The sequence below is a fragment of the Orbicella faveolata genome, unplaced genomic scaffold (assembly GCF_042242905.1).
Source record: "Orbicella faveolata isolate gen_17 unplaced genomic scaffold, um_ofav_v1 contig_12, whole genome shotgun sequence".
In the NCBI taxonomy this organism is placed as follows: domain Eukaryota; kingdom Metazoa; phylum Cnidaria; class Anthozoa; order Scleractinia; family Merulinidae; genus Orbicella; species Orbicella faveolata.
Window position 1 is genome coordinate 33455756 of NW_028301539.1, and position 26457 is coordinate 33482212.

The window sequence follows — 26457 nt, forward strand, 5'->3', positions numbered from 1 at the left end:
TGGTCAGGGAAATTCTATTCTTATCATGGAAAAGTCAGGGAATTTTGAAAAGTGATGTCTGTGGCAACCCTGGGAGAGAGAGCTTTCTTACCTACAACAAGAATACTTCAACTCGTGGACACAAGAACAAGCACGAATTTGCAAATTGTATTAATATTTTTTAAGAGCCTTATTCTAACCTGTGTGGTCTTATTTCTGTTAAGGTCCTAGAGTGTAATAACATTGTCCAAGCCATGAATATTCTGGAAGGTTTGATTCCAGGCGAGGATGCTCCTAAACAAGCCGATGCGAGTCATTTGGAAAAACTGTTTGTGTTTTGTCTCATGTGGAGTGTTGGAGCTTTACTTGAGCTAGAGGATAGGAAGAAGGTACTACTGTCAGACCGACTGGAGCGAAGCAAAGAAGTTTATCATCCTGTAATTAAGATAGTTATAGAGGAAAACAGACGATGCCGAAGATTGTTTTCAATGTTGAAACCAAGTTTTGGTTTATTACAGTGAAGAAAGGTTTACAATATTTCGGCTCAGCTCTATTTCAGAGTCATACTCATGTAATTAAAATCGAAGCAAGTGGACAGCTTATATATCGAGGTTAATTAGGTTTATAAACAAGTAATGATACAGCATGATGTAATCAAAGGGAAAGGTCCAATATATGATATTATTCCTGTCTTTGATTGCAGATGGAGGGATTTTTAGCTGGCAAAGACACCCTCAAGTTACCCCCAGCTGATGGGCAAGACACAATTTTCGAATACTTGGTAAACGAACAAGGAGATTGGGAACACTGGTCAGAGAGGGTAAGTTCATTAAACTGGACAGCTTACGCTAGAGTTTGTTAAAGAAGCTACGTCACGGTTTGCGCATGTTGAAGAAGTTTAGCCGAAAGTTTTCAAGTTCGTCGTCTGTAATCCGTGTTAATCTTCTCAGTCCCTAACCATCCTTACACCGTTATGGTTTATTACTGTCTCTTTGATGTTTTTCTTTCTTAGTAAACTATTATTTTCAGGTTCCTTCAATTTAAACTTAACTCCTTTAATCTTCTCTGTGGCTCCAGTTTACCTATTTCCGCCTTGATTTTTAGGTTCCAGTGTACGAATATCCAAAGACCTCCATTCCTGAGTATGCGTCTATTCTGGTACCAAACGTCGACAACACACGAACAGACTATCTCATCCACGCTTTGGCCAAACAGAGCAAGGTAGCTATCATTCGTCTTTTTTTCCTGTATTGAGATCCTCTCTTAACGAAAATTTTGGTTTTGCATGCGTGTATTTTAGTGAACAGTCAGAGAGTAAGGGTGCTTTCCATTCCACCAAAAAATTCGGGAACTTTTGAAATGGGCGCAAATGGAAATTTCTTGGAAATTTTCCGGAAAATCCAAAAATTGTCAAATTTCCGAAATGCGAACCATTCGACGGTCCGAAAAATCTGGAAATCCCGGGGTAAGAAATTTCCGGGTTGTCCTCTTTTCAGAAAAGCAAACCGGTATTTGTGGTCGAATGGAAAGCTCGTTAATGCGGAATTTCTATCTCTGAGAATCACTGTATCTGATCAGGAAAATTATAAATTTCTTATCAAAGTCAGAGTATTTTATTGCAAGGTTGCGTCAGCTTTAATTACGAGTATTGTTGATAACAGTCTGTTCAAAACGGTCGATAAGAATTGTTCTCTTCAAAAGGAATTAACCAGAATTTATTTGAACAGTTTTCGTTGGTGTTATTGCTGCAATTGCAAGTTGTTCTCTGGTCCGAAATTGTATAGATATGCATGGGAATCATCTCAGCGTAACTAAGTTGAAAATTTCGATTTTTGACGATTTAGCGCAGAAACTGTTTCAAATTATCTCTCGGATAGCCATAATTACGCAATAAGTTTTCCTTAAGGCTGTTTAGCTGGAATTCCAGTTTTAGAGCAAGAAACCTCATTACAGACGGAATTCTTGGCAGTTCACACAACCCGACATATTCTTACCAAATGAAACATTTCCCGTGCGTACATGCTAAATATGGGTATGGATAGAATTCGAAGTTTATCGCTCTTCAAAGCTCTGTTTGCATTGTTTCTTCACTACGCAGGAATTGCTCTTTTTGTTACGTTATTAAGCTGTTATCAGTATTAATGGCTTTTCAATCCTCTCTTGGTTGACAGGCTGTGCTGTTGATTGGTGAGCAGGGCTCGGCTAAGACTGTCATGATGAAAGGTTACTGTAATAAATATGACCCAGAACAGCAGCTCTTTAAATCTATGAACTTCTCCTCTGCAACCACGCCAAATATGTTCCAGGTAAGAGACGTTTTATGTACTCTGAATTTACACAGAGCCTTTCTCAACGTATCAGTGTTTGACTTGCTTGATTTACGACTTTGTTTAAAGACCCAGAATTGACCGTCATGCTTGTCGTCCGTCTGTTATTGTTTTGGTGTACATGATAGCGAGGTTTCTATTTTCCAATGCTGCACAGCACGCAAAGCATCCTGACGAAAACTGGGTCTTTAAGGGAGTCGTGTAAAATAGTTTTCTCCTGAGCATAAGCGTTTCACTTTCTGTTCGAGGTATAAAAATATCAGCTCTCATTGTTACAAGGGAATGGGTATTGATTGGGTGCTTTAGACTTAGTCGAGTATAAATAGTCAAAATTCTAAAAGGAATGTGTGGGCTCATTAAAGCTTTTGCCACCCAGAAATTTTAGTTTTTGAAAGCCGGTATCTCCGTCAATATTAGATCCAAAGAGCTACAAATTACACCGATCTCTAAGTCTCAGCTTTAAATTCTATAAATATCAGTTAAGCTTTATAAAAGTCAATTCGTAGCACGATGCCTTCCCCGGAAAAGCTTAATATACTAATGAAGAAAATTGTAAACAGATGACGCCAGCGAAGATTTCTCTATTGGTCTTGCTCCCTCGACTCTCGAAAAAAATACTACAGGCCGCAAATCTACTGCAGTACTCTGTCTCTCAGTCTGTGTGGCAAACGTAACAGAACTGGCAGTTGGTAGTATATTGTAAGTGTAGTCAGCAATTTTCCTCCAGGTAGGAGCAGAACCCATCTACAACATGAAAGACGATTCCACTGCATATAGTTTTCGTGGCTCATTTGAATCCTTTTCTTTCGTGTTTGAAATAGCGTACCATCGAGAGTTATGTGGACAAACGAATGGGCACAACATACGGTCCACCAGCAGGCAAGAAAATGACTGTGTTTATTGATGATATCAACATGCCAATCATTAATGAGTGGGGAGATCAGGTAATCCAAAATGAAGTATTGATAATATAGTTATAAGTAATCAATAACTATTTAACATTATAGTTAGATAACTATTTTGATGTATTCTGCCTGTCAAATTGCCTCTAGAAACCTTAAGGTTGCGTTTTACTAATACTTTAAACACAAGAGGCAGTGTTTCATCACATTTTCAAACACCGCAAGATAATGGTATTGTGAGACAAGTTCCCAAGTTGCCCCATACGTTAAACGCGACAGACATCGTTTCATCACATGTTCAAACATGGTAAAGAGAATTGCTTTTGAGACAAAATCCTAAGTTTCCCCCACAACAAGGTTCATTTCAACTGTAAACATTCTCAACGTTTTGAATGATGAATGTCAATGTCCTTTCCCGTATGTCAGATCACGAACGAAATTGTCAGACAAGTAATGGAAATGAAAGGATTCTACAGTCTTGACAAACCGGGAGATTTCACCAACATTGTCGACATTCAGTTTGTGGCTGCCATGATTCAGCCCGGCGGAGGACGAAACGACATACCAAGCCGACTCAAACGCCAGTTCACCATCTTGAACTGCACACTGCCTGCAAATGCTTCCATCGACAAGATCTTCAGCTCCATCGGTAGTGGATACTTCAACGCCGATCGCGGTTTCCCTGAAGAGGTGCAGAAAATGATCCAACCTTTGGTGTCGTGCACGAGAAAGCTTTGGCAAAAGACAAAAGTTAAGATGCTGCCGACACCAGCCAAGTTCCATTATATTTTCAATTTGAGGGATCTCAGTCGAATATGGCAGGTATGAAAACAGAACGTCGAGACAACTCGCGTTCTAGAGCAGGTAGCGTTTACCGAAACCCGAACGTGTAGCGCAGTAGCGTGGTAAAGATATCGAAACGCAAATATATCACTTATGGTGAGTTGGACGGTTTGGCGATTTGACTTATACTCTTTGCTGTAGTTGGCAGAAATATATTGCACGAGGTTTGTCAGCAGATTACGGACCTATTCAAACCAATAGTGAACTAAACAATGAATGACTCGAAAGTCTCTACAAACAGCTCTCTGTAAACTGGACTAAAACTCCACTACTGTGGGTAGAACTGTCACAGAAAGGAAGCAATTTGATACTAGAGTTTCGAAAGCGTACAATCGCTGTTTTAGGTTTATGAAACTGGCGTTTTGAACCAACACTGAACGCTACGCTACTCTAGCCGATACGATTTTGTCAGGTTTTGATCTTTGCATCATGTTTTATCTTAGTGTGGAAAATTGTATTTTGTTACCCTTTTAGCGAGTGGAAAAAAAAACGTAAGCGATAGTAAAAGTAACGTTTCTTCTAAATTTATTTCCAGGGCATGTTGACTGTGACGTCTGAAGTGGCCACCACTCCCGCCGTTTTCCTGAATCTATGGAAACACGAGTGTAACCGAGTCATTGCTGATCGCTTCACAAACCAGCAAGACAAGGATTGGTTCGAGAAGACGCTGAAACAGGTCATAGAGGAAGACTTCGATGCAGACACAGCCAACTTGATGGACGCCGAACCTTACTTTGTGGATTTCTTGAGAGATGCTCCAGAACCAACTGGTATGACAAGTATATTAACCCTGATAGTGTTAAGAGTAGACTAGGCTGCTCAAAACCTGTTACTCAGTGCTGAATTTTCGCGCGTACGTAACAGGCAATCGAGGGATTAATCGCATACACACGCTGCTCTAAATGAAAAGTATTTGTAGAGTGTATCTATAAGCAAAGCGTAACGTGACTGAATGATTGGAAACCCGCTTACCTTTTAGGGAAAAATCTCATTTTGTTACTGCTATTGTTTTGTTTTATTTACTTTCTATTAATAGCTTTTATCCAACTTATACATCCAAACTAAAGTATCAAAGTTCAAAGCGGCGTTCAAAGCGGCGGTTTCATTCAGCGTTCATTCACTTGCCGTTGATACAGCGCAACTGTTTCTTTAGGAACTACCCAATCAAGCGTTAAATTCTATCAGTGCCTTACAGTCTGTGAGCTTTACTTTGTTTTCTTTGTACATTCTATGCTGTGAATGTTTTTACTTTCAGTAATGCACTGTACTCTGAGGTTTTTTCCGATCATTCTCACTATCTAGATTCGTGATTACCTTCATACTCACTTTACAGGCACGTTCTCCAACTTATGTTTAACTCTTTACTTTCTTGTTCCACTCCTTGTTTTAAATCTTATCCTAATGTATTTCCAAGGATGTGAAGCTGTTGTTTGTAGCAATTGTCGTTTTAGACATTTGCCTCTCTTCTTCTTTTTCTCTTCCTTCAAATTTTCTCTTCAGTTCTCGTTGGAGAGGAAAACAAACGCAACAAAGACGGCAAAGCTGGGCAGCAGAAAGTGCCGACGAAAGGTTCTGTCACTGTTGGGCCTCGTGGCCCAGGTAACTCTACCAGTCCTTGTCTTACTCGTCTTACTCCGTTTCTCACACACCACTGATAGCCATGCCAAGCTGACTGCCACATCCTGACCTTTATTGTAAACTCAACAATGCTACACACGTATATCATGCATGCACAAGTAGGCAAGGTTTGTAGGTAAGACAAACAAACATACAGCACCAACTAGATTTCTTTGGGTGGATGGGACGAAAAGTTGAGAAATGGCGGATGCAACGGAAATAACTGCCCACCAAAGGTCACGTGATCCATTCCCAGGCCCCGGTGGTGTGTGAGAATAACATTTTCCACTTATTTCGTTTCACTCAGCCAGTGGAAAATAACATTTGTTCTTCTTCTTGATGTTTGTTCCTGAAACAGCACAGGGACTCATTGATTGTTTCCAGTCTTACTGATTGTATTATCTTGTGTCTTTTACTGTTCCTTCGTGTGCTTTCTACGATGCCCTGTCATTGAAACTAAACTCCAGAAAATGTCGCGCCTAACTGCACGATGACCAACTTAGCGTTGTTAATCGCGCTGGGAACTAATTGGTTACTGTCAATCTTGGAGCACTTTACTGTTGTCTATTCTGTCTATATGGTGTATCATTTGATTTCTGTATGCAAACCTACTGACAGAATAATTGAACAACTGCTGTCAACCTCGTTTGAAAACTGAGGCGTCTTTACCCACTTTCACTCCCAAAATCTCTCCCTGTTGAATACCCCAGGCCTCATTCATGATATGAGTTTTGTTAGCTCTTTCCTCGTCTCGCGGGTTTCCATTGGGCTCTCCATTTTCGAATATGGGATTTGTTATTCCCTTATTATGTCATTTTCTAGTATTTCGGCTTCTAGTTTTTGAAATACATCCTGCATCATGATTCGAAAATCGCACCGATCGCACAAGGCGCTTACGAAGTGAGGAAAACAAAATACGACTCTACAGTGCCCCCATAAGCTATATTAACTTTAAAACGCACCGTGTCTAAATTAAAGACGCTGTTCTTGCTGTTGTTGTTATGCAATACGGGCTCATGTTTTGCTCTCTTTACTTAATATGAGAAAATGGCGTAATGTTGGAATGATAGTTAACAATTACTCCACGAGCGCGCGCTGGATATGAGATGGTAGATAGCCAACGAGGCGCTGGCTATCTACCATCTCATATCCAACAAGTGGAATAATTATTTGATTAAAAACGCCCCAAAATTATAGAAAACTAGACTAAAATGAAAGTAAAAAGGCCCTAAAAATTTACGCGTACGCTTCCCATATTTGTGGAGCATGGTATAATGGCTCATAACCCATGATGGCTAGGCCAATGAAAACTCTCGAATTGCATTATCCAATGATCCAGTTTTTAATAAAACTGCATTATACAACGAAATTCAAACCTACGGTCAAATTGTTCTCTTGTGTACGTTATATATACTTGTTTATCTTGATGCAGTAAGTAATAAATTTGGCAACTACCATGGTGAATGACATCGGTTTCAGGCAGGAGATATGCCACGGGCTCACAAAATTATTTCGCCCTTGTATGAACTAGTTTAACTAGTATCGCTAAACCTGTTTGACTTGCTGCAGGTGAGGAACCCGAGGATGCAGATCTAGAAGCACCAAAGGTGTATGAACCTGTGGTGTCACTGGACTCGCTCAAAGATCGACTGGGTTCGTTCATTGTAAGCTACAATGAAATGGTCCGTGGAGGGCACATGGACCTGGTATTTTTCAAGGTACAAATCGTAGTAGTTGTCTTTCGTGTTTGATATATTACTTCTCAACCGAAACTAAAACCAGGGAGAAAATGGAGAAATAAAATCGTGAAAAACTATGCTAATTAAGATCAAATATCTAAATACCGCCACGGTCATGATTTCCTTTGTTTAAACTTGATGATTTATTATTGAGCTTGAGGATGGTGGTAGAAACGGACCGCTTTTTGGGCGTCCTTTGGCTTTGGGTTTTGTGGCTAGCAATCAGGTTATCGTTTTGTTCTTTTGTATCCTCATTCTAAGTCTGCATTGTTTTCTTAGGACGCCATGGTGCATCTCGTAAAGATTTCTCGCATCATCCGAACTCCTCGAGGTAACGCTCTGTTAGTAGGCGTTGGTGGTTCAGGAAAGCAAAGCTTGACGCGTCTTGCTTCCTTCATTGCTGGCTACAACATCTTCCAGATCACTCTGACAAGGTGAGCTAAAAGTTCAACCAACGTGACACCAAGAGAAATTGTAATGTTTTCGTCAGGAGGCTGATTTCAACAGCAGACATCAGACTAGAACGTTTATGACTTGTATTTTGTATGTCCTGGTATGACCTCTTGGAGTATAAAGATATTTGGTTCCAAAACGAAGAACTTCAACACGTACTGAAGTACACAGTGTGACTTTTATATCCCAATCGTATCGCAATTATATTTTGCAATTATATTTTGACGATAACGTGTACATTTCATTAATATACAAAAACAAAACAAAACAAACAAACAAAAAACAGGGGGAATAAAACGACAAGCAAACGCGTATCAAAATAGATTGAATGGTGGTGTCTCTTTGTCCTTATTTGCTTTCCAGGTCCTACAACGTCACCAACTTGATGGACGATCTTAAAGTGCTGTACAGAACTGCTGGACATCAAGGAAAAGGAATCACGTTTATATTCACAGACAACGAGATCAAAGATGAAGGATTCTTGGAGTACATGAACAATGTGATAGCTTCAGGAGAGGTGCGACAAGTTTGTTTGTTTGTGTTATTTTTTTGCCATTTTTAAATATATTTACAAAATATTGAAGTGTAATGCAAGGAAGCCCAGGGAAGCTAATAAGGCTTATGTAAAGGACTACCTTAAGGATACCTAAGACTTAACAAAAGTTCTATCTCGTATGATGTTTGTGCCCTTAAGAGACACGTTGAACGAAAATTTGCTTAGTGTTCATCTCTCGGCAACACAAGCAGCATTGCTGCCGTCGTGGTGAAATTCCTTGAACAGAATTTATCTCGAATAAAGATATTGTTTCCCGACTCTGTAGTAGACATAATAAGAAACGAGATACCGAAACAGAGTCAATGTTTTAACTATCACGTGCTTTCGACGCTGTCACAGCGTCTTTCTCAAGTGCATATGGCGGGAATCTATTTGTCACGTGAGCTTGGGTGAACTAAGTCACGTGCCAAGACATCCCCGTATAGGGCCGGAAGTTCAAGTCCACGATCTCTTTGTGCGCCCTGTTAATTTTTAGTTCGTGGTATTCTGCAACAGAAGAAGGTTTGTTTACCTTGTAACGGAACAAAATTGAAAGCGGAGTTCCAAACTGCCTAGTGCACACCTCCCAGGGGCGTAGTTTTTTGCAATCTTCTTATACCTGCGTGTTTTCTTTTTTTCCTTCAAACAAATCGAAACCGTTGTGGATCACTGAAAGTATTTATTATTTTGTGGAACGCTTCAGGCCTTTGAGACTGTAACAATGAGGAGATAGGAAATTTTGGTGGATGCTGACGTTTATGACTTACCCTATGTAATTAATTTTAGGTGTCCAATTTGTTCGCTCGGGACGAGATTGATGAGATCACTCAGGATTTGATAAATGTCATGAAGGCCGAGTATCCAAGGAGACCACCAACCAATGAGAATCTGTATGACTACTTCATCACTCGTGTCAAGAATAACCTGCATGTTGTACTCTGCTTTTCACCAGTAAGAATCTTTTTACCTCTCTATGTTCTTTCCACAGTTGACAGATAAACTGTCTGTCTGTCGGTGTGGCTGTCTGTCTGTTAGTCAGTGTGACTGACTGTCTCTCTGTCAGTGTGGCTGACTGTATGTCTGTCTCCTGTCTGTGACTGACTAATTGACTATCTTTTTATGTGACTATCTGTTTCTGTCTGTCTGAGACTGTCTGAGTAAATGACTTGCTCTCTGGCTGTGTGACTGACTGACTGACTGGCTGACTGACGGACTGACTGATGGACATACGGACGGACGGACGGATGGATTGACTGGCTGACTCTACTGGACTGATTTTTTGCACTGCCCTAAGAGGCGAGCTGGCTACCTGATTACTCGATTCATTCACTAATTGATTATTTTGCGTTTAAAAGTACTATTTGTATTTCTAGGTGGGGGAGAAGTTCCGTAATCGTTCTCTGAAATTTCCCGGACTGTTCAGTGGTTGCACAATGGACTGGTTCAGCCGCTGGCCTAAAGATGCATTAATTGCTGTCGCCTCACACTTTCTGTCCTCATTTGAAATTGTTTGTTCTCAAGAAACGAAAGTGGCTGTTGTCAATACGATGGGCATCATACAGGTACGTTGTGGCTCTCCAACCAACAACCAACCAACCTAACAGGAATAATTACTACGAGTGAATATATGAAAGTAGGAATAATTACTGTTTTGTTTATTTCAAGGACAACGTTGCAGAGATGTGTGTGCAGTACTTTGAACGATTCCGTCGACAAACTCACGTGACACCGAAGTCCTACCTATCTTTCATTAGTGGTTACAAAGGAATCTACAAGATGCAGCACGAAGCAATTGGTCTCCTGGCCACGCGCATGAACACTGGCCTCGCCAAGCTTGTGGAAGCAAGTGAGTCAGTAGCAAAGCTTTCTGAAGAGCTCGTTGTCAAGGAAAAGGAACTTGCTGTAGCCTCGAAGAAGGCAGACGTGGTGCTGCAGGAGGTGACCGTCAGCGCTACGGCTGCAGAGAAGGTCAAATCACAGGTTCAAAAAGTTAAGGACAAGGCACAGGCTATTGTTGATGAGATTGCGGTAAGTAGGCGATTCTGTCACGCTATTTTGGGCTTGTCGGTCACGCGATTTTTTAAGAAATTCTTTCATTCTAAAAAACGCTATTACTTGGGGCATTCTTTACCCACAGGTCACTCTACTTTAGGTTAGGTTGTGTCAATTCTGTCACGCAGTGTTGCACGTACGTTTGCTCTCATTGTGAAGTACGTTCTTCAAAAATACTCATTATTAAATCCCTACTAACTTTCGAGCTTCGGTGCTCTTCTTCCAACAGGAGGACAAAGAGGTAGCAGAGGAAAAGCTTGAGGCTGCCAAACCAGCTTTAGAGGAGGCTGAAGCCGCTCTTCAGACCATCAAACCAGCGCACATTGCCACCGTCAGGAAACTGGCCAAGCCGCCTCACTTGATCATGCGCATTATGGACTGCGTGCTACTGCTGTTTAACCGAAAAATCGATCCCGTGACCCCCGATCCTGAAAAGCCTTGTTGCAAGCCATCCTGGGGTGAATCTCTAAAACTCATGAGTGGTGGAGGATTCTTGAACAACTTGCTAACTTTTGCAAAGGTAAAGCGAAATCATTACATCACCTTTAAGAGTTCCTCAATCATTCTCCGCAGAGATCTCGGTACCGCGGGCAGTGTAATAACCCTAACATAGGTTAAAATAGTTCAAGCCTAGTCACAATTATGCCCTTACCATCCCTGTACAATGTTGACAACTCAGTGAAAAAGGATGATAACAAGGATGTCTGCATGTGTTTCAATTAGATATATGTCGCCTTTGTGTGTACGGCTACTTTCAAATTTTAGCAGGGACTGCCTTCAATAGAGCTAGCGTTACTGACGTCATTGTTTAAACTTTTTTCTTTAACATGCGACTTTACTCAGAGAAGGCATCAAGATAGATTCGACGCCATAACCCGGGCGTTAGAACCTACGTTTTTTGAAGTCTGGCAAAAGTTCTTGTAGTTTTGGGTAGTTATCTGCAATTTTGATTAAGTAGGTTCTTAATTTCTGTGAAGGAGATATAGGTGTTGATTACCAGAAAAATAAATAAACTTGCATGGGTTTGGTCCTGAAACTGTATTAGGTATTTTCTCGCAATATAAATTCTCAATCTCAAAGTCACACACCTTGGTTAAAATGTTATCATAATTTAACTGTAACCAACATATAATAACCTGCTTGATTTTTGGGTAGTAAAATGGCAAATTTCTGCTAGCAGTTTCTTACGTGCGGGTTTGTACTGTACCTCATTCTGACACTCAGGATTCCATCAACGAAGAAACTGTGGAGCTGCTGATGCCTTACCTCGAGATGGAGGACTACACCATGGAAAATGCCAAGAAAGTTTGTGGTGATGTGGCTGGGCTGGCATCCTGGACCAGAGCTATGGCCTTCTTCTTCGGAATCAACAAAGAAGTTCTTCCTCTCAAGGTGACTAACATGTCTTGCTTCTGTAGTGACGTTGAGCATGTCGTTATCTTTTGAAAGTAATCACCCCAACCCCACTTACCTCAAGCCCAAAAGATTCCCCTCCCCGAACATGTTTCGTGTTTCCTTTTGTTACATTTACAGAGTTCTTACTGATCGTTAAAATCCAAGCTATGCTTCTATGCATGCTAATTTTACAAACGCAAAACTCTTGCTACTGTTAACTAGGCCGATTTTTTTGAAGGCAACAGCCCCTGCCATAATTATCTCGTCCCCAAATGTATCCGTACTTTTAAAAAAGTGTTTTCTTAACTTAGCGCCATATGAGTAAGCTCTTGCTCTTAATACATTTCATACGGCCAACGTTTTACCTATAATATATAATAAGAAATTAATATTTTAAGAGGAAACCTCCAATCAGGAGGGTCCCCTGATAAAATAAAAGTCTAAAATGGAGCCGGTATAGCAATGAAAGCTAAAAACTTTAGAGTACAACTAAGGATTAAAACTAGAACATATAACTTAACTACATTTTAATACGTTTCAAATTTCTAGGCCAATCTGATCATTCAAGAAGCTCGCTTACAGAAAGCAACAAGTGAGCTGAATGAAGCTCAGGCACAGTTGGATGAAAAACAGCGTGAACTGGATGCCGTGCAAGCTAAGTACGATCAGGCCATGCGCGACAAGCAAACGCTAGTTGACGACGCGGAGGCGTGCAGGAGGAAGATGGCTAACGCGACAGCGCTGATCGATGGATTGGGAGGCGAGAAAACGAGATGGACCGAACAGAGCAAGAAATTTGACCAACAGATTCAAAGGTGTGGTTCTTATTGGAGTGAGCTATTTTCATTGGGTGGTTCAAGTCCCTTGTTTTGGTTACTTAATTAAGGACTGTGACATCGTCCCTCTGTTTCCTTGGGCGCTTTTCATTCAATCGAAAGACCGGAACGTTGGAAGCGGGGTTAAATGGTATGAAGATTGCCGGGGAAAGTTTCCCGAAAATCCGAAAATTGTTGAATTTCCACAATGTGAACCATTCATCCGCATTTTTTTGAAAATTTTGATACACCTCGTGAGAGGTTATTTATTCTCTTTCCCGGAAATTTCGCAAAATGCTGTTCCATTTGCCACTGGAAATTGGCTGAAATTCAAAGGTCGGTAATGGCGGACACAACAGAACAGCTGCGCGCCTAAGGTCACATGATCCATTCCCAGGCTCTATGGTTCGTGAGAAAAACATTCCTCACCTATTTCGTTTCATTGAACTAATGGAAAATTACATTCACTTATTGTAGAGGATTGATGTGATTTTAATCACAGATTCCTGGTCATTCTGTGTTCTTCAGGTTGGTTGGTGATGTGTTGTTGGCCACAGGGTTCTTATCCTATTCTGGGCCGTTTAACCAGGCGTTCAGGACTTTGTTACTTGACAACTGGAAAAAAGAAATGAGAAAAAAGAAGATTCCTTTCTCAGAGGTAATGCCTTACGAAAATATTTATCAGGAGTAATGACCTCTCGGTTACCCAGAACTTGTCAAGTTATTTGTTTTTTCTCCAGAATTTTGAATTGAATTGAATTTTTTTCAATTTGCTAAAACTCAGCATAAGTTTTTTTTTTTTTTTTTTTTTTTTTGTGCTGTTTTCGTTGTTTGTTTGTTGGTATAATCGCAAAATTGTGGGTGTACAATGACGGCAACTGTCGAAGTTTAAGCTTGCCTGTTAAGTACATTTTTGAAGGTCGTCAAGAACTTTAGCTCGTTTTGCACAGGTTCCCTGATGTTTAAAGAAACCTCTCGTGCAACACCTATCCTTTAACTTATACGCTCTTGATTTCGTTTGGCCCGGGCGTGACGTTCACCGTTTTGTTTGTGTCTGAACAGGATTTGAATCTGGTGAACATGCTGACAGATGCTGCTACGCTTGGTGAATGGGCCCTTCAGGGATTACCGAGTGATGAACTCTCAGTCCAGAACGGTATCATCGTCACCAAGGCTGCACGATATCCTCTTCTTATCGACCCTCAGGTGAGATATCGATTATTATTACCCTGAGCATGAAGCGATGTCCTCCACAATGAAGTTCCTGACGAGAAGTGAAATTCCGATCGTCCCTTGTCTCGGTCACAACCAGGCCAATAATAAAACTATCCAATTTTTGTTTGCCACAGAAGTTTGAATTCTTATTGTTGTTTGTCTTAACTTTCCATTTGCTTTTTGCGATGGTGCTCTTCAGAATTTGCTCTGTTAATACGGTGTGCTTTAGAGAAGCATAAATCGCTCGCTGCTGGACATGGAAGCTTTAGGTTTCAATAAGGATCGACTTGTTCCTGAAAGAAAATAGCGGAAGTCCTTTAACCATTGACATGACAATATTGATTTCAAACTCAGGTTTTACAAGCTCGAATTGTTCAAAAAGTCTTCACTTTCAGAATCTTGCCTGGAAAACATAGATGTATTTATTCGTAGAAAAAAATAAAGTTCTTTGTACTTATTTGCTTTTTAATGTTACTCAGGGCCAAGGGAAAGCGTGGATCAGAAAGAAAGAAGGACCGAACGAATTGCAGGTGGGTTTCATAAATTATTTGTTCCACTTTACCCTTTCAGTATAAAAGGTATAGTGAATAGTTAGCCTTTGATGTGACTCAGAGTACTTCTGCTTCCCTCAAGATGGGATGCTAGTTCACAGCAGGGTTACCCTCTAGCATTAAGTTCGCAGGTACCCATTTATGCACCTGGTTTAGTTGGAGAGAGGCACTGAGAGAGTGAGTCTGGCCCAAGAATATGACATAATGGCTATAAGGCACCGCGCCTCCCTTCCAACTGATTTCATACTTTTGTTAAAATAGTAGTTAGTTCTGAGAATTGTGTGTACCATTTCTACTGGTGACTTGTGTTTGCCATCAGGTCACAGCCCTCAACCACAAGTATTTCCGAACGCATTTGGAAGATGCGCTCTCTTTGGGAAGACCGCTGATCATCGAGGATGTGGGCGAAGAGCTTGACCCTGCTCTTGACAATGTACTGGAGAAAAACTTCATCAAGTCTGGCAAGACGTTTAAGGTACAAAATAACGTGCCATGGCGGGGACATTGACAAGCACAAAGTTTCGTTTTGGGAATGAAACTTCGATTTTCAATTTCATCACTAACTTGAAGCCATGCGGGTTTTGTTTTTATTTTCGAGAAAGACTGTGACAAAAGTAGCAACTGCGATAACTTTTTGTTCACCTTCCAAAAGTTCGTTTTTTCGCTCGAAACTTCGATCCAGTTTCGATTTTATCTCTAACTTAAAGCTCCGTTTCTGTTTCTGTAGAAAACATTTCACAAAGTAAAGATAACAGTGACATCTTGATATCTTTCACGTGCATGTACTAAACTAAACAAGAAAATACTCGTTTTAGCCGACAATCGGTAAAGAAAAGATGACCTTCGGTTACACACAAGAGGGAATTCACCACAATGGATTTGAACTTTTTTCCAAAACTCGTCACAGGTTCAACCCCTATTAAACGGCCACCCTCGGGGAAATGGATAGTGGCCACTTAAAGGGGCTGGCCGCTTAATAGAGGTAAAAACAACAGAAAAAAGAGAGTTTAAGCATGACGTTTACGGCAGACGGCAAACGGCAAAGATTACCTCTGACTTTTTATTCTTTTCTTGTAATCCTTAAATAAATCACACAAAAATGGAAAAATATATTCTACTATTCACCGCAAATAAAAATATTTTCACTCTACTGCACAGACAGCTGAGGACAGACGTAAAAGTTTCATTTTTGCCGTTTGCTGTTTGACGTTACGTCATGCTTAATCTCTCTAAAACCACATCAGGACTTTCATTTCTGGCCGCCTAATAGGGGTGGCCGTTAATAGGTGGCCGTTCAATAGGGGTTCGACTGTAGTAATGACTGCTGTGTTATTTCTGTTATTAGGTCAAAGTAGGTGACAAGGAAGTGGATGTTATGGAGGGCTTCCGTCTCTACGTCACCACCAAGCTTGGTAACCCCTCATACACACCGGAAGTTAGTGCCAAGACCGCCATTATCGATTTCACGGTCACAATGAGCGGCCTGGAAGATCAGCTGCTTGGAAGAGTAATCTTAACAGAGAAGCAGGTAAAAAAAAAAACGTTCTTGTTCTGTTCTGATATCACGACCTGTTATTCCTGGATTATTACATGGAAAGATAATAGCTTTAACTTTCCACGTCATTAATATGCGAGTCACTTTTGAGGGCGAAAACCTCAATACAAATGAAGTAGATGTTTCGGATGACCTGCATCCATCGTTAGATCCTAGATCCTAGATCCTATTCAATTTAATTATTCAATACTATTCAATCCTTTCGCTTACATTATAGAAGGCATTTAGATACATTTTATAGGTTAAGTAACGAAAGTAGTAGAAATATTAAGCCGGAAAGAAGTACAATTTATACGTGAGCGGTGGCCAAAGTGGCAAGAGCTTTCTGTTTGGACATCGCCATGGTCAAGGAAATGGCAGCAAGATTACTAGCCAATCTTGTTTTCTATATAGATTCTAGATCCGATTAACGGTAACCGATGTCGGATTTAGGTTATCCGAAACTTTTGTTTTAAAACTGTTTTATTTATGCGAAGATCATCACCTTTTCTGTGCTTTAACTTCCGAAATTTGGAAATATCGTGCGCGTATGAAATATGAATAATTCATTGTGGTTGGTTTAGGAACTAGAAGCTGAGCGCACCAAACTGATGGAAGAAGTGACCGCGAACAAGCGTAAAATGAAGGACCTGGAGGACAATCTGCTATATCGACTGACTAGTACCCAGGGCTCCCTGGTTGAAGATGAGTCTCTGATCCAGGTTCTTAGCGTCACTAAATCTACTTCAGAGGAAGTGAGTGAGAAGTTGTTGGTTGCCGCGGAGACTGAATTGAAGATCAACACTGCTCGGGAGGAATACAGACCAGGTCAGTTATTATTTGAACTGAGAGTTTTTGTATAGCCAATGTCCTTCCTTGCTTCTTTTCCCTTTCACTTCGTTTGTTCGTTCACGCGTTCGTGCGGTCGGTAGGCTTGTCGTTCATGCGCTCGTTGGTTCGTTGGTTCGTTGGTTCGATCGCTCGTTCATTTGTTCGTTTGTTCGTTCACTCGTTCATGCGGTCAGTAGGCTGGTCGTTCATGCGTTTGTTATTCGATCGCTCGTTCGTTTGCTCGCTCGTTCGTGCGGTCGGTCTGTCGGCTAGTCTTTTTGTCATGTCTTCGTTTTCGTTCGTTCGCTCTTCTTGGTCGGTCGGTTGGTCGTTTTTGTCAGTTCTTCGTTTTCGTGTGTTCGTTTGCGGCATTCTTAGGCCCACACTGAGGCTGTATTCCACGATGGACTCCACGCCATCCAGTGAGAGTGGTATTGTTTCGAGTTGCTTCCTGTTGGAGCTTTGGTAGCACTGATAAGTTGTCATACCTCTTCGATTCATAGAACTGAAGCAAACTTACTTAGCTTGCTGTAATACTGTAATATGATTGATGACGAATTTTCATTCTGTCCCTCTCCCCCACAGTGGCCACACGAGGCAGTATCCTGTATTTCCTGATTGTCGAGATGTCTTACGTGAACGTTATGTACCAGACCTCTCTCAGGCAGTTCCTGGGTTTGTTTGACATTTCAATGGCACGTTCCCAGAAGTCTCCGATTCCCGCCAAACGAATCCAGAACATCATCGATTACTTGACGTTTGAGGTGTTTCGCTACACGACGCGTGGCCTGTATGAAGAACACAAGTTCCTCTTCACTTTGCTGCTGACTTTGAAGATTGATTTGCAAGAGAAAAAGATTCGCCACGATGAATTTAAGGTTCTTATCAAAGGTATGGAGACCGTGCATGTACTTCGCCCCTTTTTGTGCGTGCGAGCGTGCGTGGGTGGGTGCCCTTATCAACTTAATAATAATTTCAGTGTTTCATTTGGCTACCGAGGCAGCACCATAGTATGTTAAAAACTCTCTTACGAACAACAGCGACCAAGTATAGGTGTGTGTCTAGTTGTGTGTTTATTCTCGTACCCTGTTTAACTGGTTACTGAATACTTGCTTATCCCGTATGACAGGTGGTGCCGCGCCTGTACACAGTATCCTGCCGGATACTGTGTGTCTAGTTGTATGTTCATACCCGTATCCTGTTTAACTGGTTACTGAATATTTGCTTATCCCGTATGACAGGTGGTGCCGCGCCTGTACACAGTATCCTGCTGGATACTGTGTGTCTAGTTGAATGTTCATACCCGTATCCTGTTTAACTGGTTACTGAATACTTGCTTATTCCGTATGACAGGTGGTGCCGCGCTTGATCTGAATGCTGTGGAACCCAAGCCTAAGAAGTGGATCTTGGACATGACCTGGTTGAACCTTGTTGAACTCAGCAAACTGCCTCAATTTACACAGCTACTGGGACAGGTGATGTTGTGTTTGTTATTGTTGTTATTATTGTTGTTGTTGTTGTTGTTGCATGCAATGTTACAGAATCAGTAGAGTGTAAGAAACGAGGCCGAGGTCCCACCCTCTTTTTTGTTTAAGAATGAGGAATTTTTGTAACTGAATAGGTCCGCTTTCGTTCCACCTCCTTTATCAGACAATAACAGGTCCCTCGATTGTGAATTGTTCATGAGTTCACTCATACTAACGAGTCATGTTCAACTTGGTGTACGTCATTATAAGAGGTTTTTTGAAAACGGATCAACACGCTTACGACCAAAAATGCTGAATCTGATCAAACGTTCATGAATCCACTCCGGTCACAGCCTTTTTTATTTCTAATGCACGAATTAAGCCATAGTGATCAGTTTATCTTACCTGGCTTTCATTAATGAATTTTGCGTACTATAATTCCACAGGTTGCAAATAACGAATCAGGGAAAGCTTGGAAGACCTGGTTTGACTCTGAAGCCCCAGAGGATACTCCCATACCCGATGGATACCAGGGCTCTCTCGACACATTCAGGAAGCTTCTGCTTATCAGAGCCTGGTGCTCAGATCGTACTATTAACCAGGCTCGACGTTACATCAGTGACGCCATTGGAAAAGAGGTAATGTAGAGGCAATAATTACTTTTGCTCCCCAAAATTACTTTCGGGAGTTCAAACCAGTCGAAGAAAAGTTTATCATGCCAAAAACTGAAGAACATATAATACCGTGTTTGACCGCATTTCAATCACCTCGAAGTTCGTCAAAAATACTCCGCTACGCGTCGTATTTTCAACTCTCTTCTTGGTGTTTGGAAACGTGGTCAAACACGGTCTTTCGTGTTTGATTCTTAAAGCTCAAGCAACCTACTTCTGTGAAGCTTTCATTTGACTGAGCACTAGAGGTTCACCAGCAGAAAATAAGGCCTGAGCTCAGAAGTTACCTACCGTTTGAGGCGAGGAGTAAATAGTTAACCTCTCTGAAATTTTTCTTTGCTTTACTTTGACAGTACGCTGAGGGCGTGATTCTTAACTTGGAAAACATGTGGGAGGAGAGTGATATCAGAACACCAATGATTTGTTTCTTGTCAATGGGTTCAGATCCTACAGCGTCCATCGAGGCTTTGGCCAAGAAACAACGTTTAGGTAAAGAATTCTATTCTTGTAATGACTATTGTAGTGTTAATCTATTTCCTCAAACTGACAGCTGTTGCAATTGCAGGCAACGTTCCCTGACAAGGTAGAATTTTATCCACATGAACTCTGACAAAAAAGAACGCAATATGTTCCAGCCAATGTGAGCCTTTCGTTAGATGATGTTTAGACAAGAGACTAGTTTTTGCTCTATTTACTCAAGTGTTGTGTTTCAAGCTTAGAACTTTTGAGTTCGTGACCGTGAAACAAAATATACCATCTAAAACACAATATGGTCAAGGATTCCAACTATTAAATGGTTAATCAGTTGGCTGTTTACATGATTGTTCCCGGGACGTTAAACTAACTTCCTCCACACAGACCAGATCTTATTGTCCCAAGATAAAGCAAAATGTCCTTGGTCAGTTTGAAGATTAGCCTTATTAGACAGGTGTTATAATTGGATTAAGCATGTCGTGGGAAAAGTTGTCTAATAATGGTGATTGTTTTTGTATCTCGCACAGACTGCCGGGCCATCTCCATGGGGCAAGGACAAGAAGTGCACGCGCGGCGTCTGTTGGGACAGTTTATGAACGAGGGAGGCTGGGTACTACTGCAGAACTGTCACTTGGGACTCAACTTCATGGATGAGTTGTTGGAGACGGTATGACGGATAGAACTTTTTTCAAGCTAGAAATGTCAATTCTCGATATACAGTGCTTTACGTTTCTTAAATGTTAGTTCTAACAATTTGGTTTTGCAGCAAGGCAACTTTTCCTTGTTGACTATGTTCTTTTCTCTCATGGCTTTGTGTTGTGTCAGATTTTACTAACCAAGAGATTTATTATTTTCGGTTTTCAGATCACAAGCACTGAGAATGTGAACGAAAAATTCCGTTTGTGGATTACGACTGAAGTTCATCCTAAATTCCCAATAACTCTTCTCCAGTCCTCCATCAAGTTTACTAATGAGCCCCCGCAGGGAATCAAGGCTGGTCTGAAGAGAACGTATGCTGGAATCACACAGGTTTGGCTCAGATCAAGTTGTTTTTTCGTAGATATTTTTCAGCTTCAGTGAGCTGAAGGAGAATTAAGTGTATGATTCTGGGTGCTATTTTTCATCATCTTTGGAATAAAGGAACAAATTGTACTTTGGTGACGTGGGTTTGAAAATTGTGAACTTTATTTTAGGCAAAAGAATTCTGATCTTGTTTTAAGTGTCATCCCCTTGGAGAAGCGATAGTCTCCAAGACTGCCGTCGAAAGTGTATGTACCTTCGTCATTGCGGAAAATTTCGTCTAGTTCTGCAGTCTTTCAGTCCAGAAATTGTGCCCATTTAAGGACGTTGTCAACTAAACAGCTGAACCTTCGAGAGTGCAGAAAAAGGTACAAAGTATCCAAGGTTGACCCAATGGGGAAGTTGCATTTGATGCAAGTCCGATAGCCCTTCTCGTTGGCCTTATTCTATCTGCCAACTATAACTCTAAAAATGTTATCAACTCATTGGACAAGAAAATAAAGAAATTTCAATTTTTCTACGGAAATCTATGCGAGTCCCGAGCTATCGGAAAGTACTTTCTTTGCACGCTGGGTATAACCTCTTCGCATAAACACGTTCTATATGATAGGGGTTTCAATGACGTTTTTAGCGGGAAGTCATTTGGTTTTCGCAGGCGGACAAACCTTTTGAACAGAACTTCTTTATGAGAACAACTTTCCTCTACATAATCAAACCAGGCAGGCAAAATCTTCCTCACAGCCAGGCAATTAGCCCTGTTACTAGCCCTTATTGAAATTTTCATGGAAGAATAACGCAGGAAACTTGTAACCGGTGTTTAATTTAATTTTGTTTTCCCATAGGATCAACTCGATGTGACTAACATGCCTCAGTGGAAACCAATGCTGTACGCAACAGCTTTCTTGCACACCATTGTTCAAGAACGACGCAAGTTTGGACCTCTTGGATGGAACATCCCTTATGAATTCAACTCCGCTGATTTGACAGCATCTGTGCAGTTTATTCAGAATCATCTTGATGACATCGATCCAAAGGCGGTGAGTTGTGTTCATTGCTTATTGCTATGAGTTTATGTAACTATGATGGCGACGCCGAGGACAAGGTTGATTAAAAATGAGTTTACATTTTACCTACGAATCTCGGGATACTTTTCAGTCATTTAGTTTGTTCCTCTTTGTCAAAACTATCACGAAACTGAATATGGAACACATCGTGAAATTCGAATATGAATTTTAAAAATTATTTTTCGTGGTTCACGTTCTCCAGACAACGCAGAATTTGGTCATTTGGAGAGGAAGGCAGAGAAATGTACCAAGAATTGTAACTCACGTGCACAGCCATTGTTCTGCTCATGAAACCTTTTGTTTAGTGACGTTCCCGTTGCCGTTGCCGTTGTGGTAACTGAAAAAAACTGCGTAGTCAGATGGAAAGAAGATTATCGTGAAATTCCTACTATACACGCGCCAAAATTGCAGGCGCCAGAATCCTTTCGATAATAAAACCATTCAAATACCGGTTTATACTGAGACTCTGGTAGTAAACAACGCTGAAATTCATCTTCCGATTATTAAGCCCTCTAGAGAAGGTTTTGTTTCATGAGAGTAATTCCAGAGAGTTTTGATGTAGAACGTGTTTTGTGTTTCATCTCGTTATGAGACTTGATTTTCATTTGATGGGCATTCAGTGTTCTTTTATGCAGCTTTTATGATGAAGACGCAGTCTCTTCCAAATACATGTTGAACCATGAAAAACTCCTACCGATAATCAGTCCCTTTGCGCCCGGAGAACAAGTGCGCAAAAAAAAATCATTTTAACCAAATTACGCCCATGTCAAACACCCTTTTCCATGAGTAAACCATGTAGTTATATAAATTTCAAGGATGCAAACAGCGGTTTCACAATGCAAACCGTGTTGGGTATCAATCTGTTTAATCGGAGACATTTTCTCCTTTCTTCCTCCCCGTAGGGTGTTTCATGGGTCACAGTACACTACATGCTTGGTGAGGTTCAGTACGGTGGTCGCGTCACAGACGACTTTGACAAACGCCTGCTTAACACCTTCGCCCGCGTGTGGTTTAGTCAGGAAATGTTTAAAGACACCTTCAAGTTTTACCAAGGCTATAACATTCCTCGCTGCTCGCAGATTGCGGACTTCAGATCTCACATAGATGAGATGCCGTTGTCGGACACTCCAGAGGTAAGTGGGTATAAGGTGATCTGACGTCTGACGTCATTGTTCAAATTTAACCTCATTAGAATACGACTTTGCGTAGAAAAGGCGTCAAGTAAGATATGAATTAAGTCTAACTATTTAAAGAGCTTGTTACACTTAATAATTGGTAAAATGTTTGGCTCTTTGGGTATGATACTCACGGAGAAACTGGTTTTCAAAAACTCCATAATGTTAATGAGCCCATACATTCATCGTGAAATTTCGAGTTTTATAGTGATCGTCCTTACTTCAAATGGCCGCTTATTTTGAGCTATTTCAAATCTCGCACAGAAAACACACATATCACAAAACCCATTTCGTTTTTCTATTTTAAGGTGTTTGGTCTTCACTCAAATGCTGACATCACATATCAGACAAAAACCACTTCAGATGTATTGGAGACCATTGTGAACATTCAACCCAAAGACAGCTCAGGTGGATCAGGAGAGACCCGTGAATCACTAGTTGCTCGCCAGGCTACTGAGATGTTAGACAAGTTGCCGGTGGATTACGTTCCTTTTGAGGTCAGAATACTGAGGCCTTAATGCATTATCATATCTCGCATGTGCTTTGTTTGTTGTTGTTTACTACGGGTAGACTGGAACGTTAGAAACGTCCCAAATATTTAGGTTATGTAAGCCCCGCCAGTTTCTATCTCGCTCAATAAAATAAACACGCACTATTCCGTTTATAAACAACATGCAATGTTAGAACTTGGCCGTATCTAACAATCAGAGCGCCTGTTATATCAACATAAATAACACCTTGTGGTTTCTAATGTCACAGCCTGCGTTGTAGTACGCTTTTTTGACAATCTATATTTTTACGATTAAAATTGTAATGTAACCTTGCAATTATTTGTGAACGTGTCGTTAATTTTACCCTTGTGAATCGCTTCAGGTTAAAGCACGCCTTCAAAAAATGGGTGCATTGACGTCGATGAACATTTTCCTTCGTCAAGAGATTGATCGAATGCAGAGAGTAATAACAGCGGTGAGGAACACACTGGTGGACCTCAAACTGGCCATAGACGGTACCATTATCATGAGTGAGAACTTGAAGGATGCTTTGGACAATATCTATGACGCTCGAGTACCCGCCTTGTGGAAGAAGGTATCTTTGCTTTTAGACAGGTCGTGTTCTATGGGAAGAACCGTTTCAGCCAATTCGATTTCTTAGCCGCCTACTTTTCGTGAAATAGTATGTGTGTAAGTTGTAAAGAATAATTTAGGGAAAACACAGGTATTTTGGAATGTGAGTGAACCTTGACTGTCCTTGTCCCAGGACCGTCGAGGCTGTAGCTAGAGAAGAGACATGGGGTCAGGGTGTGGTGTACGTCATCAATTACGCTAGCGTTGCTGAATAGAAACTGGCAGAAGTCCTGGTAATCCCTTAATATCCTTGACAGTTTAATCTTTTCCAAAGTTGATTTTTTTTTTGTTTTAGGAAAATCTCCAAGAGAATGTATAAAGTAGTATTTCAGAGCCTCTTCAATTTCAGGCCTACCCCCAGACCTCCCTAGAGGCTTGTCCATTCAGCACTTGAATCAATGTCAGCCGTCTACTTCATGAACTCGCCCTCTACTCCCTAAATTAATGAGAGTCCGAATTGATTAGATGGAAACTTTCCAACGGAACTCTTGGGTTGTTTCACTGGGATCAATCTTTTTAACCTGGTTTTGCGACTTTCATGGTTTATTGGAAACAGCAATTTCTGGTTGGTCAGGTTGTAGGGACTAATGCAGCCTGAAATGCCAGTCATCTCCACCCTCAGCCTAATCATCCGGGCTAGAGACTCTCGCCCGCGGATTCGGGTGAGGGTGGAGATGGCTGACATTTCAGGCTAGGCTTGATGCACGGTTCCCACCAAAAACGGTTAAAAAAGTGTTGCAACCGTATCGGTGATGCGTTGAACAAGGAGATTAAGCTAACAGACCACTTAAAAACAACCATAGCAACAACAATTCAACCAGGAGAAATCGATTGATCCAGATGAAACGCGACCTTAGATTATCTTGTTCAATTGCATATCATAGCAGTAGCAACGTGTGAGCTCTAAAATATCTTTTCTTTTCATTCAAGATTTCTTGGGACTCCACCACTCTGGGGTTCTGGTTTACAGAGCTCATCGAGCGTAATAATCAGTTCTCGTCGTGGCTGTTTGAAGGGAGACCCACTGCATTCTGGATGACTGGTTTCTTTAACCCTCAGGTATGTTGCCCAGAGGTGAAATGTCTTGAAGGAAATATATTTCAATTCGCCACTCCAGGACTAAGGAAGATTGAAGAAAAATGTTTGGCGCTAGAATTTATCAGATCATTCGAAAGCTAGCATGAGCAATGTATAATTGATGTTTGCCAAAATAAAGTAAAAAGGAAAACACTTTGTGAATTGGAGAAAAGTGGGAGGATAGCTGGTACCGAACAAGACTGTTTTACTTAAGTAACAAGATGCTGACTAATTGTCAGTTATTACTTTCTGCTCTTTTTACTATGAAGTTACCCGTTTTGTCGTGTCTAATGTTTTCTTCATTCTGTTTCCCTCAGGGTTTTCTCACAGCCATGAGACAAGAAATTACGCGTGCGCACAAAGGCTGGGCTCTCGACAACGTGGCACTTGCCAATGACGTCACCAAAATGATGAAAGAAGATGTTTCGTCATCACCGGCAGAAGGTGTCTACGTGCACGGTCTGTTCTTGGATGGCGCTGGATGGGACCGAAGAAACTGCAGGCTCACGGAACCTTCGCCGAAAGTTCTGTTTACCGCTCTTCCAGTGGTGCACATATTCGCAGTGAATACTGCTGCTCTGGTCAAAGACTCGAAAGACAACAAAGATGCGCTTAAATTTTACGAGTGCCCTGTTTACAAGAAACCCAGACGTACGGACTTGACGTACATTTTCTGCTTGAACCTCAAGACTTCACAACATCCCGACCACTGGATTTTACGTGGCGTCGCCTTGTTGTGTGACACAAAGTAGTGTAATATGACAACTATTTACATGAGCGACGAACCGCGTGTTCCTTTTCGCTTTGCTTTATAAGCGTTTTTTTTCCAACTCGTTTCGAGAATTTATGTAGTTTTGGTTCCTCTGAAGGTAGAAAGAGTACAGTTGGCGTGTGGAGTGGGTTATAAGTTATATCTTGTTAAGTAACTACAAAGTTTTTTAAACCACAATTGTTTATAGAATTTATTTTTTGTTTAACATTGTAAAAATTGGTTTATACTTAGGGCACTGAATGTGGTTATTCGGCGTGTGATTGAGTAAATAATTTACGAGGTGGGCTCGGTCATAACATAACTTTCGTGCATAAAATGCTGTTGATTTGCAAATCAACGAAGAGTGAATTAATTTATATTTATTATAAAAAGAGCGTGAATCGTAATAAACGGAGCTGTAAACAAAGGATGGAGAGTGGTTTTGAGAGATGGGAGAAGGAAGCGAGGAAAGGGGTGTGAGGGACCCATAGTTTTTTATTCTTGTCACGAGTAATCTTGACTGAAATTTTCGTTGTTCTTTTTGGCATGTTGCAAACTGAACATGCTTCAAAATCCCATGAAAACAAAAGATACTATAGAAGGAAAGTCTCAGTAAAACTGGTACATTCTATTGGCTGGTAACGCCTTGAGATCTGACTGACAGTTGGGCGTGAAAATCACCAGGGAGCACTGACTGGTTTATTACATGTTTTATCACTTCAAAATAAATCTCAAATTATGAAAACAAACAGATTAACAAAAAGTACTTGTAGCCCCACAAATGTTACTCCCCTTACAGAGCTCTCTTCGCCTTGGTCAAACGCTTAGAGGCCGTTTTTTCTTATTA

The 26457-nt window shown here is 41.0% G+C and overlaps 1 protein-coding gene across 1 annotated transcript in view; it reads left to right on the forward strand.

The window, feature by feature from the left end:
- The window catches only part of LOC110057866 (dynein axonemal heavy chain 5-like), a 65898-nt gene extending 39861 nt beyond the window's left edge, over positions 1–26037 (forward strand). Inside the window, exons 61-94 of the mRNA XM_089283386.1 lie at positions 204–368; positions 683–799; positions 1084–1200; positions 2151–2285; positions 3128–3250; positions 3635–4030; positions 4587–4821; positions 7238–7386; positions 7687–7841; positions 8224–8377; positions 9182–9346; positions 9769–9957; positions 10061–10423; positions 10677–10967; positions 11672–11839; positions 12392–12657; positions 13186–13315; positions 13720–13863; positions 14352–14402; positions 14743–14898; positions 15769–15951; positions 16542–16785; positions 17374–17679; positions 18142–18263; positions 18701–18892; positions 19279–19414; positions 19927–20066; positions 20264–20428; positions 21262–21456; positions 22386–22616; positions 22967–23155; positions 23532–23744; positions 24713–24841; positions 25177–26037. Coding sequence (XP_089139512.1) covers positions 204–368; positions 683–799; positions 1084–1200; positions 2151–2285; positions 3128–3250; positions 3635–4030; positions 4587–4821; positions 7238–7386; positions 7687–7841; positions 8224–8377; positions 9182–9346; positions 9769–9957; positions 10061–10423; positions 10677–10967; positions 11672–11839; positions 12392–12657; positions 13186–13315; positions 13720–13863; positions 14352–14402; positions 14743–14898; positions 15769–15951; positions 16542–16785; positions 17374–17679; positions 18142–18263; positions 18701–18892; positions 19279–19414; positions 19927–20066; positions 20264–20428; positions 21262–21456; positions 22386–22616; positions 22967–23155; positions 23532–23744; positions 24713–24841; positions 25177–25611 — 6549 coding nt within the window. The 3' untranslated portion in view covers positions 25612–26037. The remainder of the gene's footprint in view (positions 1–203; positions 369–682; positions 800–1083; positions 1201–2150; positions 2286–3127; positions 3251–3634; positions 4031–4586; positions 4822–7237; positions 7387–7686; positions 7842–8223; positions 8378–9181; positions 9347–9768; positions 9958–10060; positions 10424–10676; positions 10968–11671; positions 11840–12391; positions 12658–13185; positions 13316–13719; positions 13864–14351; positions 14403–14742; positions 14899–15768; positions 15952–16541; positions 16786–17373; positions 17680–18141; positions 18264–18700; positions 18893–19278; positions 19415–19926; positions 20067–20263; positions 20429–21261; positions 21457–22385; positions 22617–22966; positions 23156–23531; positions 23745–24712; positions 24842–25176) is intronic.
- Positions 26038–26457: the final 420 nt, after the last annotated feature.